The sequence below is a fragment of the Eublepharis macularius genome, chromosome 9 (genome assembly GCF_028583425.1).
Source record: "Eublepharis macularius isolate TG4126 chromosome 9, MPM_Emac_v1.0, whole genome shotgun sequence".
Taxonomy (NCBI): Eukaryota; Metazoa; Chordata; class Lepidosauria; order Squamata; family Eublepharidae; genus Eublepharis; species Eublepharis macularius.
Genome location: NC_072798.1, coordinates 26307911 through 26324129, shown reverse-complemented (window position 1 = coordinate 26324129; position 16219 = coordinate 26307911). Strand labels below are relative to the sequence as shown.

General features: G+C 42.4%; 1 protein-coding gene across 2 annotated transcripts in view; it reads left to right on the top strand.

Moving 5' to 3' along the window:
- DGKI (diacylglycerol kinase iota) overlaps positions 1-16219 on the top strand; it is a 335998-nt gene that overhangs the window by 314921 nt on the left and 4858 nt on the right. For both annotated transcript variants that reach the window (XM_054988623.1, XM_054988624.1), the window contains 4 exons: positions 1946-1983; positions 7675-7795; positions 13201-13237; positions 15868-15967. In XM_054988623.1, coding sequence (XP_054844598.1) covers positions 1946-1983; positions 7675-7795; positions 13201-13237; positions 15868-15967 — 296 coding nt within the window. The remainder of the gene's footprint in view (positions 1-1945; positions 1984-7674; positions 7796-13200; positions 13238-15867; positions 15968-16219) is intronic.

Genomic DNA, 16219 nt, shown 5'->3' with positions numbered 1-16219 from the left:
CATCCCCTAACGATTATGTAATTTCTAGTGCAACCCAGAAGCGATGGGTTCTGCCAGGGGCTGATTCTTTAAAAATCAATTCAAAGTATCATATTTTTGAAGGAAATGGTGCAATTCCCATTGGATATCACTCTGGCCACTATGTGGCTTTCCTTTGGCTTTCCTGGGAGCACTTATACCATGGCTTTTTTTTAAAAAAGAATCCGCTTTGCTGTAGGCTGTTTTCCCGTGCATACTCTTTATTCCGTTTTTGGTGTTCTACCCTCTTCTCCCCTCTCCTTCTCCCTACCATCCACTGCATCGTGATTGGCTACTCTTGTCTAGCCAGCCCCTCCTTTCTCCCCTCCTTTCCATTCTTCCCCCTTCCCTCTTTAAAAAAAAAAGAGTCCAGCACAGGATCAATGAATTGCTGGTTTGAAAGCTTTGGCACTGGTGGGAGTATTGTATAGGGGGTTAAATATCTGAGTATCAGAAACAACTGAGTTTTAGATTCTCTTTTTCCCCATACTGTAGAAACAGATGCTTGAGGGTAACAGAAGGGGCAGGAACAGAGCTTTGCCAGCGATCCATTGCTGTTCCGATGAGAGGTGCAAATGGCTACACACAAGCCGATTCCATGCCTTTCAGCTTGACTTGAGGGGGGGAGGCACGGAAATGGTACACTATTAATATCAGCTACTGCTAACATTAATGCTTGTGTTTGGTCTGGATTATGTGAGGGAGGGCACAGAGGGAATCTCAGATGTCACAGCATACCTTAATGGTATGATCATCCATGAAAATGCTGGTTTAACATTTTTTTCGGCATTTGATCTATCAGTCATTAATTTCTTCTATGAAAGACTGATGCAAATATTGCTGAAACTGCAGTCCCCTATAGTACTCCCATTGATAAAAACTGTGCAGTGCCCTGTCTCATCACATTTGATTTCACTCTTTATTTAGTATATAAAATTTTACCTTTAGATTTTTCTATTTCACATTATCTGTTCTGTAACTTACACATATTCTGCATAGTCAATAATATTGAGGATGACTGGCAGTTTAGTTTTTTCCCTTAAAATACCAATTGGATGTTTACTCTGGATTTCCCCCTTGCGCCAGCAAGACTTCACAATTCATAATCCATGTATTCCTTCGCATGTTTATAGGCTTAAATTTTTACCATGGCTGAACGACATGTCCAACCATGAATTAGTCCAAGAAGAACTATTGTTTCGGTTGCTTTGTATGTATGTATGTATGCGTTTTTGTGCTGCTAGTTGGATCAACACAGTGAAGGTGTCTGAAATAGTTTTCAAAAATGAAACAAAAAAGCAACTTTGAGCTTCTTTAATTAAATATCCAGAGGAGTTACCTATGTTAGTCTGTAGTAGCAAAATAGTAAAGAGTCCAGTAGCACCTTTAAGACTAACCAACTTTACTGTAGCCTAAGCTTTCGAGAACCATAGTTCTCTTCATCAGATGCATGGAGGGTAAGAAGAAACTGGTCATATATATATATAGGTGGTGGCCAGTTTCTTCTTACCCTCCATGCATCTGATGAAGAGAACTGTGGTTCTCGAAAGCTTAGGCTACAGTAAAGTTGGTTAGTCTTAAAGGTGCTACTGAACTCTTTTCTTTTTAATTAAATATGTGATCCATGTGAAAGTTTCAAGTGCAAAATGGGTTATAGAAGAGACGGATGTCTACTCTAGTTGGTTTTGTGTTTATTTTTATAAGTTGATTTAAATATAACCTGTTTTAAGCCTCAGATGCAAAAATGTTGTCAAAGCTGGAAATGCCTGGATCTACTTCTGTCAGTTTGTTAGGTAGAAAAACCATAGATCTAAAATACCAGCACCTTGCATAAGAATCTTATTTTTTTTAACACAGTCAAATAGCACAAGCTCATTGGTCCAAATAAACACCGTTAATACTAATTCCCCTTTTTTGTCCTTTTCAGCACTTTTACAGTCCGTAATAGCTGGTGATTTCCTAAAAGTAAGTAGAAGAAATTCTTGTGTCTTATTTATCAATGTGTAGTTCTATATAATGGCAGTTTGTTACTTTAATTCAAGCTTTAAATCAGGGGCCCCCGATGTGGTGCCAATTGTGCCCACCAACACCTTTCTTTGTGCCCACCAATTAGGTGGGGCCAGGTGGGGCTTTTGCAAAGCATGGCTTCTGATTGGCCATTGGAGTATTGATGGGCTGTGCAGATTTTTAAAAACATTGCTTTGGCAGAAACTACTTCCCTAACACAAGGAACTTCACTGTGTAACGGAAAGTAAAGTAGCAACCATTTTGTGGCTGGTTCTATCTCCTGCAGCAGCCATTTTGCGGCAGCCATTTTGTGGCTGTGCCCGCTACACTGTATCAGAATTCCAAATGTGCCTACAGGCTCAAAAAGGTTGGGGACCCCTACTCTAAATGATAACTATGCTGAGATAAAGACAGCCAAAAGCCAATTAGCATCACGTCCAGAACTCAAGAGCACACAATAAAATAAGAAGTGCAACACTCCAGTGGCATTGAAATGAGCAATGAGTGAATTCCCACCATTTGGGCCTATTTAGAGTTTGATCCCTCTCTATCCCTATCTTTCATTGCTGCTTCTGAATATGCACATCACTGGAGTAAGACTTGATCCATATAATTATAGAGCAATCCAACGCCTGAGGTAGACCAAGATATAGCTGAAGAATTTACTAATGGCTACATACTAAGCAATCACAGCTACCCCAAGACACTAGTTTTAACAATACCACACCTTCTAATCAGCCAGTATAGATGTGAGTGTCTAACAGAATAAGTAACAGGCACCATGGCTGATCATTTCTTGATATGGTTCATCATGACCAGTCTGTTCCCCTCTGCACTTCACTGCAATGTCAGTATTTGCAGGGAATGCATTTCAGATATTAAGCAGGTCTAGGAACTCCAAGTCCTCCTGTATTTGTCTTTAACTTGTCAGTGTGGAAATAGGAAAGGATTTTTTTACTTCTTTTATTGTGAAGTTGATGTCTCTTGTTTTTCAGTAGTAGAAAGCCCTAATAAAAGGTTACCGATTTCTGGTCATGGAATCAGTGACATAATTGGTTGATTGATGTTTGATGTATTTATTTTTTAATGATTATATATTTTTTATTCTACCCAGAGATCTTCTCATCAGTAATGTTCAGTTTTGTATAATTAGCAGGGGTGGCGCCAGGGCTTCTGGCGCCCGCGGCCACCCCCATGTGCATGCAGTGCGCACGCACGCCCCGGCCTGCATGATGACGTCACCACATGACGACATCATCACGCAGCAAAGCCGGGCCCATTGGCCGGTGGGTGGCTGGGGCGGTGTGTGGAGGCTGCCCGCACTCCTCACACTGCTCTGGATGCCTGCCATGCCTGGCCTGCGGCTGCTGCACCCAGCCAGGGGTGTGTGGTAGCGGCGGCGGCGGCAACATGGGGCTGGCCAGCTGCGGCAGCTGTGGAGCAGGCATGCCAGCTCCGTAGCATGCACCTCCACCCCCAGCACACTGTCCGGCGCCCCCTCCAGTGCCCACGGCACCCACCTCACTGCCTCAATGGTGGCACCAGCCCTGATAGTTAGGGACATGTAATAAGTGAAGTAAGGCCCCTTTAGGCATCCAACATATCTTCCATGTACCCCAGCTCTCCATGGGGATTATTTTTGTGACAAATGTAACTTATCACCTGTGCCACCCATGGGTACTACTGAGGCATCCTGCTTTCAATTTCCACAATTGCAGCAGCACATTTTCCAGCTGCATACACAGGAATTGATTCTGGGTTACATCAACTGCTTATCTCTCTACAGGGTCACTTACTATGTTAAGGATTCTGCAGAGAAGGTTAGGTGTGGAGAATTGTGAGAATGTCATCACAATGTGCATTTACCAGCTGCCCCCATTAGATACATCATAATAGCCATCAGAATAGGGGGTTCAAGTCTGATTCTACTCCCAGCTTTGGATACATGCACTTAAATCTGTCTCCATGTGCTAATGACCTCTAGCAGGATTGAGATGACAGGATTGGTGATCTGTGAACATGTACCTGAGCTTGAGTTTTTTGATAAATGACTGCAATATTATCTACTTAAGGCTTCTTTTGGCCATTTATAATGGCGACAGCTCTATTACTCTAGCTGTTTACTTTTGACATACACCTCCAAGACGTTTGGCCCTTAGGTAACAGCAGTCAAGAATGGACGTGGAGCCCAGGCTGCTCTGGGTTTCTGAACAGTTATCGATTTGGTTGTTGTGGGTTTTCTGGGCTGTATTGCCGTGGTCTTGGCATTGTAGTTCCTGACGTTTCGCCAGCAGCTGTGGCTGGCATCTTCAGAGGTGTAGCACCAAAAGGCAGAGATCTCTCAGTGTCTCAGTGTGGTGGTGGTGGTGGTGGTTAAGGAGGAGATTAGGTACAACTTTTAATCCTGGCAAGTTAGCCATAAGAAATATTTATGTGGAAAACATTTATTTATGCAGGCTTTTACACTGAGAGATCTCTGTCTTTTGGTGCTACACCTCTGAAGATGCCAGCCACAGCTGCTGGCGAAACGTCAGGAACTACAATGCCAAGACCACGGCAATACAGCCCGGAAAACCCACAACAACCATCGTTCTCCGGCCGTGAAAGCCTTCGACAATACATCAGTTATCGATTTATTTACTAAAGCTCTGGTGCCTCCTTTCCAGTAAGACACCAGTTTTCCTCCGGGTACAGCAACAGCTAGCTAACACAAAGCGCAATCACCATGTTATTTTTTAAAAAATGAACTATACAATCAGGACTATACTGTCAGGATGGAACATGCTAAACCCCCCAATGTATTGGTCCTTTTGCTGTAATCTAAAAGTCAATGAACCCGTACAGGAGAAAACTACATCTTGTACAGGGCTTGGATTTTTCAGAATGCTTGTGGTTGTGAAGATGTGGGGCATATATTTGAATGATCCACTGCATAAGAGGCTGCATACACAAAATTAGTACATGAAGGGACTGCTGTAGCATAGTGGTTAAGTGGTTGGGTTGCAAATTAGCACTCTGCTGGTTTGAATCCTTCTACTGCCACGAGCTCAGCAGATGGCATTGGGTAAGCTGCGCCTCTCAGCCCCAACTCTCCAGCCATATTGTGGGGATAATAATAACACTGACTATATCCACTGCTCTGAGTAGGCAATTATTTGTCTAGAAAAGTGACGTATAAGATTTTGGTGGTGGTGGTGGTGAAGGAGGAGATTAGGTACAACTTTTAATCCTGGCAAGTTAGCCATAAGAAATATTTATGTGGAAAACATTTATTTATGCAGGCTTTTACTCACATTATGAGATGTGGCCATTAAGTTCTAATGCTGGAAGATATCTTAGAGGCCATCTAAACCAACCCTCTTCTGAATGCAAGAAAGAGTATTCCAGTGAAAGAGCCCCCCAAGGGAGTAGAATTGTTTCCCCTGACAAACGACCATAGGGAAGGAAGTTGTAACTTCTTGTAACCTCAGCCCCTTCGGTCTAGTTCTATCTGCTGCAGCAGCAGAGGACAAGTCTTTGCCCTCTGCCAGGTGGCTGAAGAGTGTGGCTACGGACTTCTCCAGGTATCTCCCACAGCTGCAGCTTTATTAAACGCCCAATCTGTCCCCAGTCATGAGGCCATCACATTATTTTTCTGAATCGGTAGATCAACCCTAAAGTTCTGTGCAAGATAAGAGTTTATTCATGTGGCCAGCTAAGTAACTTTTGCTTTTCCTTTATGCAAACCAAATTAACAGTTCTTTTATTTCTGTGCTGTTTTCTGTTCCTTTGAACCAATTTTTTTTCTCATAAAAATTTGAGTTGTTATTCATCAACAATCAGTCAGCCTTAGACAAAGTGCCTCTATTTTACAAATTATTATTGGACATATACGTAACATGTGTACATGATACCACTGAATCCGCAAAACCAATAGCAACAAGTAGGGAACAAAAACTGTTGTTATAAAAAAAAGTTAAAAAATATGAAAAGAAGGTAAACAGGAAACACATGTTGATTCCAGAGTGGCTTCAAAAGACCTCATGTAATGATACTTGCATAGAACTGGACTCAGCATGGGCAGAACTCATGCCCGTGCCCAATGTTTGTGCAAGTCAAACAAATGTGAAACCAAGTTTGGGTGGGGGTGATGGTAAAGAGATGCTTCAGGATGAGACCATTTTACAACTTTTTGTGCCACTGTCTGATCTACTTTTAGGAGATCTGCACTAACTGTAAGGAAGCAATAATACCACAATTTTGTTGCAAGCAGGTTTTATCAGCCCATGTTCTCAAGATACCAACTGGGTTGTATGAGTTGATACTTAGTCATTTTTGGCTCCACTCTTTTTTTTGATGGTGGCAATACTGGTAATTACAAATAGTGCAACAGTGCAGTTGAACATAGCAGCAGCTTAAGAACAGTGGTGGGCAGCTCTCATAGGGAGGGGAGTAGATGTTGTATCCTCCAGCCAGTGGAGGTCCAGCCTCTGCCATAAGCCTGGTGGAACAACTCTGTCTTACAGGCCCGATGGAAAGATAGTAGATCCTGCTGGGCCCTGGTCTCGGTAGACAGAGCATTCCACCAGGTAGGAGCCAGGACTGAGAAAGCTCTGGCTCTAGTCGAGCCCAGGCGGGCCTCGGAGCCAGGGACTGATAACAATTTGTTTTCTCCTGATTGGAGGGTCCTCTGGGGAATATATGGGGAGAGATGGTTCCTCAGGTACTCTGGCCCCAGTCTGCACAGGGCCTTATAGGTCAATACCAAGACCTTGAACCTGATTCGATACTCCACTGGCAACCAATGCAGCTCGCGCAATATTGGTGTAATATGCACCCTATTTGGTGCTTTCATAATGATGCTTTCATATCTCTCCCGGCCCCTTAGACTAGTGTTTAACCCTCTCTTTCCCTTGTGCAAGTATCTGTAGAGTTATGTAAATCACCCTCTTTCCAGGTGCTTCTAGTGGCATGGTAGCTGCTTCCACTTTGCTGGTTGCTCATCAGTTATGAGTAAAGTCTTCCTTCTGCCCAGGTAGTTCCTCTGACAATGTGTTTACCATTACACATGAACAACAATCGGTTCCTTGGGAGATGTATCACATGTGTAGTACAGGAAGTATCATCACTTACTCAGATGGGCACAGAATCTATTGCAGAATTGGTGGCAACCAAGTAATTAGAGGTATGTGTAAAAACAGGTCACAAGGAAGTAACTAAATCTTGCATCAGAAGTCTTGGGAATCCTTGAATGGTCCAGAACAAGGGCTTGGATTTAACTCAAGAAAGCCCCACCTGTTTAATACATCCCTGAGTCAAACCTAGGCCCTTGTTTAGGCTAAAGAAGGAATGTAACTTTGTTCAAAACAAGCCTACTCCTTAATCCCAGATTGGCACTATCGTTGATCAAAAGCATCTCTATTGATATGGCTAGGATGCCCTATTCCTTCGGCAGAGCAGAACCTAGAAGCTCAGCACATTCACTGCTAACTGTTGTTAACTTCCCTGTATGGAAATTAATTAGGAAAAGGCTTTGGTATTTGGCCTTTGGTATTTGTCTGTTAGCATAATTCCTTTTCTTTAGCAGCGCCATTTGTTTTTAGCCGCTTGTGGGAAAGGAACTAATGAATTCACAGTGTTTTGTCTTTTCTCTCCGCATTTATGTTCCAGTTCATAGAATGCTGTAAAAAGGGAGCTAATCTGTTAATCCAGGGCCCTGACCATTGTTCCTTGCTTCACCATGCAGCCAAGACTGGTCATGGTGAGATTGTGAAATACATCCTGGAGCATGGTGAGTGAGTGAGTGAGTGGGCCGGAACCTTTATGCATTCAAATGCCATTATTGGCTCTGAGCAACTTGTTGGGTTAGATGGAAGAAGCAGGTGCTTTAGTGAACTGAAGCTTGTTTACTCCACACAAAACTGTATTTCAAACCTCCATTTAATCCCAGTTTGAAATCCTGGTTTGCATGGAGTAAACAACCTCTGACTCACTGAGGTGTCTGCTTGTGGTCATCACGGTGAAATGGAGTTTGATTATTCTGGGGAATTTATGCATGAAGGAACATGTTGGATCCTATGGAGGATTTCGGCTGGCAGAAAGGTGGGTGGTATTTTGCCAAATCCTCCCTCATGTGGTTCCTGGGGGGGGTCTCCTCCTGTCCCCCAGGAGCAGCATTTAAGGGGACATTGGGGGCTGCAGTGGGAAGAAGGAGGCAAGGAAGTCACACTTAATTGCTGTCCTTCTGACGGCAGACATGTGCAGTGGAATCCAAGCAATTATTGTTTTATACAGGGGAAGAAGAGTGCATATCAACATATGAGTTCCATGTAGACTTTTAAAAAAGGATGGCATAATGTCCCTTGGTAGTGAAATTAACTGGAGCAGGAGACAGTTGTTATTGCCAGCCCACTTCAGCAATGGAGGAAGGGCCCTTTCTAAAGGTTGATTTATGTTTAGTGATATGACACTTCATATATTGCCATGAAAAAAGAAGTCCCACGGAGCATATTGATGGTACAGTAAACATATGCATGTTGATTAAAATAGAAATGGCATCTCTCTTCTCAAATATAACATTCTGTGCAGTTGGGGAGCACCACATGGAGGAAAAAATAGATTAAGAATTCACATTTTCACATACTGTATTAAAAACAGTGGTGATTATGACTAATGATGGGATAGCTGCTCTTCCTGCTTGTCTTCTAATGAACATGCCCCCTCCCCAAGCTTTCTTAGAGAACTGCCAGAAAACCTTGGCTTCCCCCCCCCCCCCCATGACTGTTCACCAACACATAGTACTGCTAATGCAGACTCAGGGAGATCTCCTCTAGTTCTCTTCACTATTCCCTCCTTTCCCAAAGCTTTACAAAGACGATGGCAGCAAAAAAGGTTGATGTGGCGGGCTTGCGGCAACAGTGGAGGTCTCATCTTTAGCTGACTGGAAACAATTATTTTTTTTGGAATGCTCAGTTTCTCACAGAGGTGGACTGGAAACTTAATATGGCCCTGGAAACCCATGTCATGTCCAGCCCATATCACACCATCTTCCTATATCACAACACACTTTATCATTTCAGCTCAGCAAGATAATCCTTTTGGGTCGACCATGATGGCTGAGTGAGGGGCCACTTTGGAATGGCTGCCTCCTCCTCTTCATGAAGAGGATCATTCAGGCATGAGCAGAGCGGCAACCCCTCACTTTTTTAGATGAGGAGGCAGGTGCTTCTGTTCCTGTACCAGAAAAAGGGGCGTCAACCTTTGCTGCGTCCTCATAAAGAGGGCAATTCGGGCATTAGCACAGGAGCACAGTGGCCAACTTCTCAGAATGAAGTGACTTCTGCATATGCACCTGTACCGCTCTCCTCACAGCTGGTGCCTCCTCCTCCTCACAAAGAAGGTGAACCAGGGAATAGTGGAATGAGCAAAGACACATGCCTTACACTGAATCGGATCACTACACTATCTTTCACATCACCTACCACCTGATCCTTTTAGCTGGAGATGCTGGTGATTGAACTTGGGACCTTCTGGATACCAAGCTGATGCTCTACCACTGAGCCACAGACTCTTCCCCAGCTCTGCCTTTCCAGCGACTTCTTTGTGTGCCTGGACCACCTTCTTTGTGAGCAGGAGCCTAGCCCACTGTCATAGTGAGGATGAGGAGGCAGCTGCCAAGCGGAGGAAACTGTTGAAGTGGAGGGGAGGTGGCCCACAAGCTAGGATGAGGGCAACAGCCCTGCAGAGCACTAGTTCAAAAACAAATGTGATGTCACAAACACATGGCCAAACCGTGCCTGACTCTCAAGATGAGGGCTCCATTATGGTCACAAGCCTTCTCCACCAGCAGACACCCTCTTTTACAAGGGGATGTTTTGAGAAATAGGAAGACAAGGAGTAAAGATGATTGGTTAGATAACAGGAGTACTGGAGTTGAAGTGAGCCCAGAACTGTTGTAGCATAGTGGTTAAGTGGTTGAGCTACAAATCAGCACTCCACTGGTTTGAATCCCACTACTGCCATGAGCTCAGCAGGTTGCCTTGGTTAGGCCACTCCTTTCACCCCCAACACCCTAGCTGTATTGTGGGGATAATACGACATTGACTTTGTTCACCACTCTGAGTGGGGCACTAGCCTATCTAAAAGTGTATTCATTTTTATTATTATTATCTGAGCCTAAATGTCACTGGAGTTGTGTGCATAGCTGCCATCATACCTGGGGACAGGGTGACTTTGCCATGATATGCTCTCCAGATATGAATTTCAGGAATGTAGTTAATCATGATGACTTAGTTGTGTGTGCACATGAAAGAACTAGGGCTTTCAACTTATTACAGAAGTGTTCATTCATTAGTACTCTGGCTACTAAGGACTTAAAGATTAATCCATTTGTTGCATAAATACGTTTGAATGCTGCCAACATTCTCCAACAGAACCTTTTGATATATTGCAGGAAATACATGTTCTTCAATAATAACCCATTGCTTGATGAATATAATAACAAGGCAGAACCAAGGTAGCCTCAGGAAAATATAGAAAGTGTGCCTAAAAGCACACTTAAATGAGAAGGTGTCATATTGTTTGGAAATTCCCTTGAAATGTGGTCCTTTTCATTTATCCTGTATCTCCTTGCAAGCTCTGCGGAAGTTTGCCCATCTGCCTTCTGTCTTCCTCCCTCCCTCTCACTGTCCTATACACTGGAGCTGCTTGACTTCCTTGTAGAACCACCTGTGAGTGTGTTTAGTGTAGATAAAAAGGAAGGGGTGTAAATAGTTAATAACTAGAGACAAACAGGCTCTTGGAGACAGTATGGGGAGAAAGAGGTCCCCACAGGGCATCCTCCCCAATGTGTTTAGCATTTTTGGCTCTTTTCGACTGGGAATGCCCCCACTATTCTCTGTTTATTCCCCCCCCCAAGCCTTTTATTTATATCTCCACCTTCCTGCACATTTCTCTCTCTTATTTATTTTTATTTTTTTCTTCCCCACTGTTTTCCCTGATAGAAATCTCACTCATGCATTTCCCTTCCGGATTTCTATTGGGTTATTTTGCACTCTGTTTCTCATTCTACTTTTCTTTCTTTTTCTTCTCGTCCCTTAGTAAAACAAGCCAGCTCCCTGCTGTGGCAGGATGATGATGCCATTAGCTTGCCCAGTGCCAGCCTTTCCCACATCTGTGTGGCTTTTGTCCTGCGCCAGAGGGAGATTTGGAAGGGTCGGCTGGCAGCACCAGGGAGACTGAGATAAAAGAGGTGTATAAGAGGAGGGTGGAGAACTGGAGAGAAGTAGGAGCATGTGATGATGCCAGGGGAGCATGTTTCTGAGTAAGAAAGGGCATGCCTCAAAATCAAGGCTGTCTCTCCCCCCTACCCAAGGAAACATCAAAGGTCAAGGTACAGTACTGAATTCCATTCCTAGAATTCTTAGGAAAGCATCTCAGGCTCTTTGAAAAAAGAGGAGAGCAAAACAGTATTTCTACATCCTTTTAAAGTGAAGTTATTAGGTAAATGCAAACAAGTTGAATCGCATCTCTAGGAAATTTTGCTAAACCGGATTATTGATTTTTAAATTTGCAGAAGATTCCTACATGTATTTTGCATGAAGAATACATTCATTTACATCAGATTTCAATCCAGATCTTCCCTGGGGAATTAAACTACTAACAGTGGAATTCGAAACAGTTTACACTCTTCTAAATCCATTGACGTCAACGGGATCAGAAGGGTTTACCTCTGCTTTGGATTGCACTGTAAAATTACTACCACTACTACTACTACTACTACTACTACTACTACTACTACTAGTATTATTATTATTAATAATAATAATAATAATAATAATAATAATAAATCATCTTTTGGAATTTACAAAGATCGGGCCCTCCAAATTAACCCAGATTTTTCATCTGGGTAAAATTTAGTGGCAACTCTGGATAAAAAGTCATGCAAGCATTTCAGTATACTAATCTATCTCCATAAAGTACAGTGAATGTATCAAACTATTATCTCTCTACATATCCATGTATATACTCCCCCCCCTTTCCATCTGTCCATCCGTCCAGCCCATATTTCTATCTCTCTATATGTCTTTCCATCCTTCTACCCATCTAACCCATACATATTTCTAGTCATCTGTCCCATAACTCTCCACTCGTCTGTCACATTTTTATTCTGCCTTTCTTTCAAAAGCTGAAAATGTTTTCCCCTTCTCCCTTTCCCCATCACAATGGCCTGATGATGTACATAAGGCTGAGAGAGCGATTAACTGGCATGGCCATCCAGTGGTTTTCATGGCAGGGTATGACACGTGGCTACTTGGGGTATTGGAGTCATATTCTGCCACTCTAGCCACTGCACCAACACTCTGTGACTAATTGTGCAGGGTACATCAGATAATATATCTACCAATTTTGCAAATTCAAATTCAAATGTATTATGGTCCTAGACCAGCAAGGGTATTACAAGAGTAAAAGTAGAGCGTTCAATTTAAAAGGGACATCAGTAGAATAATAAATTAAATTGCCTTATATTACATTACATTAAAAAGTTTAAATTTAGAATTTAGTATATCATAAAACCAGATATCATAAAACCATATACAAGACCTTATTTAGAAATGAACAATCTCCTGTTCTTCATTGCCAACCAGCCAAATTTGGCAACCTTATATGTTATGTCCCGCTCCCTTCTGTGAAGTGGTGGTAGTGGGGTCAGACAATAATGGGTCTTACCTTCTTGCCCACCTGGTACCTTTCATGCATCCAAGCATTCGTATGATGGCATAATGTTTGAATAGATCCTATGCTTGTACAGTTCAGCATGTATAGGCTCAGATTATGCGGTCAATTTCTTGATTTTATCTGGGGTAGCAACTACATTAAATAGGCCTACATATATCAAACTGTATATGTATAAGTCCTGTACAAATATTATGTCCTCTCCTGGACACCTCATGGTGTCAGATGAGGGAGAAGACCACATAAGCAGACTGGTAAAGGTGAACTTTTGCCCGCACCCCAACTTTTTACCGTATATAGGGGAGCAATCTGTGGATGTATTATCCAGTCCAGAATTTTGCACCTAGTAATGATGACTCACCGTATGGAACTTCCAATCCTCACCATGTCATCACATTTGATTCCACCATGAGGTGCTGAGCAGAAGGAACATCGTGTAACCTGTCTTGCTTTCTTTAACAGGCCCTTCAGAGTTACTGGATATGGCAGAGAGTGAAACGTAAGTCCCTACCCATTGGCTTCCATTTCTTTTATTGGTTTCCTTCTGGCTTACTTCCACTTATGTGCATTTGTATTCTCTTGGTATTTCCCACCACCAAAATAATCAACCCAGCATCAAATAAACAAACAAAATGGCACTCTTGATAGATTCTACAAATGGTAATCACCTTCTTTTCTCAACATGAAATCAAACCCTAGATAGTGATGTCATCTGAATGCAGATTAGTTTCCTCTAATATCCTTTAATCATCCACTTTCCTTCACAGTCCCATCCTTTTGAGGAATATTTAGGGAAGAAATTCTGATTCTAATCCATAGTAATTATTGCAGGTATGGATTAGAATCAATGTTTTTTTCCATAAGCATTTGTCTGACACTCTAACCACTATACCACATTGGCGTGTTCTTTGTATTAATCAGTCACCTTTCCTCTACTCTAGTTCTCCACTGTTTTCCTCCCCAGTTCAGTGCCACCAGTATTTCCTCTCAAATGAAGAGAAGAAGGTGCTGATGATGTTTTAAAAAATAAAACTAATTAATTCCGCACTGAAAAAGTTGTCTCGGTCTGTGGTTGTGGATTAGGTAGGAAGGTAAAGGTAGTCCCCTGTGCAAGCGCCGAGTCATTACTGACCCATGGGGGGACATCGCATCATGATGTTTTCTTGGCAGACTTTTTATGGGGTGGTTGGCCATTGCCTTCCCCAGTCATCTATACTTTACCCTCAGGAAACTGGGTACTCTTTTTACCAACCTCGGAAGGATGGAAGGCTGAGTCAACCTTGAGCTGGCTACCTGAACCCAGCTTCTGCCAGGATCGAACTCAGGTCATGAGCAGAGCTCGGGCTGCAGTACTGCAGCTTACCACTCTGCACCATGGGGCTCCTACATTGTGAGTTGTGAAGCTGGATATGTGAAATTTTGCCAGTCTTGAGAAACTGTTGTTGTTATTGGCCATTGTGCATAGGTAGGTATCGTGGTTTGATTGCCAAACTCTCCTTGATGGACTCCATATTCTCAAGTGAGATTTTGCATACTCTATCCAGAACCTCTTCATATCAATCATCTGATAAAGAGCTTCTTTATCTGCTCATACATTAAAGAATTCAGAAAGACAGAATACCCAGGAAATGGTTGGAGGATACATAGTGCAGGTTCCTTGCTGAAACTAAGCAGGTCTAAATCTGATCAATGTCTGGATGGGAGACCACTTAGGAAGCCTTTGGTTCCTTAATGAAAGAAAGAAAAGATATAATGTGATAAAGCAAATAAATCACCACACTGCTGGCTAATATATTCAGCCCCATTTCAAGCTCATCAAACAGGCGCTGAAAGCCAAGAATTCCATTCTGTTACCATCTTTCCTGCTAAACCAATAGTAGTTAGGCTGATTAATGGGTAGCTGCTGGTTCCTTTTAGATTGCTTCTTAGACTTAGCAGGAAAAGAAAGGAATAAACCCTTCCAGCAAATATACCAATTATAAAAGACTATTTTGCCAGGCACTTCCCAATACAGTGAGGGACTTGGAATGGGTTAGAGTGATGGCCAGAAGTGTGCACAAGCAATTCTGGAGCTCCAGCTACTGTGTACAATGCAAAATTGGCTGATAGTTGGGAGATAAAGCAATTCTTGAGTTGTGCTGAGCCTCTACCAGCATCGTTCCCTTTCATCCAGGAGAAGCACAATTTGTCGTCCCCCCCACCCCTCTGTCCTTGTCAGGGCTGTAGCACCAGGATGGGAGGTGTTTTTTTTTTTAATTACAGGTTTTTGGACATCTTGCTGAGCATGCCAACTTTTTTAAAAAAATTAAAATTTTATTTATTTGTGCAAAAAAAGAAACAAAAATAACAAAAATATTGCTGACAAATCTCCATTTAATCTATAAATGATCTCCAAATATTGAAAGATAAATCCATACACAATGTCATCTCTATGCAATATGTTCAAATGCTGATAAGTTTATGAGATCCTCAGTCCAATGAGTTTCCATCAGAAAGTGGGTTTTTGTCTTTCCAGTGCTGAGAAAGGCCACTTGCATCACAGCAATCCTGCTATTTACTTTTCCTTGGACTTGTACCAAAGCTCCAACAGAAGGGCGACTCTCAAAATGTATTTATTTGAAACTGTAATACTGAGAATTCGACAGAACACGCATCTTCAGGGATGATTTGAAAGAGACTGTCCTGACTAGAAGTCACTCAGGCCCAGAATCTACAGAACTGCATGAGATAATGTTAATTTCAGATTGCAAACTTTAAAAAACTCATCCCGATTGAAGGGGTATCTTATTGTTGAAACTGAGTAGAAAGTAAAATGGGAGGAGGAGAAGCTCACCACCAACTGCCTGGCAATGGAAGTCATTCAAATAGGCAGGCAAAAAAAAAATCTCATAGTTGGTTTAAAATGGAACTGTAGTCTGAATGAGAACTTAATATGCTATGCATAGCTCTAAGCATGTAAATAGTAATAAAAAGGGAATCTTTCAAACCATTGGTACTAGCTGTGGATGCACTAGGGTGCCTAAGAGTTAATCAAGAAAAATATGTATGTGTTAGCTGTACTAAAATGGCAAAAGTAATTAATTGGTATATAATAGTTCTTATTGATAGTCTTCTCTGTTACATGCACAGGGGTGAGACAGCATTGCACAAGGCAGCCTGCCAGCGCCATCGTGGTATCTGCCAGCTCTTGGTAGAGGCCGGCGCGTCATTGAGGAACACGGATTCCAAGGTAACCAAACCAAACAAACCCACTGAATGATACTGTGGAGGAGTGAATGCAGTAGGCTTTCATCTCAGTCAACATTACGGCAAAGGGATCCCAAAAGGTCTTGCATCTTTCAGCCCTGCGCTATCTGTGTTCACTTGGATGTCTTCTCCACTGATTCAAAGTGACATATGTAGGATTCTTAAAATGTGAAGAAATCTGAAACTTAATCATACTTGCCTAACTTTTGCACACCAAGCCATATACTGCTGTGCA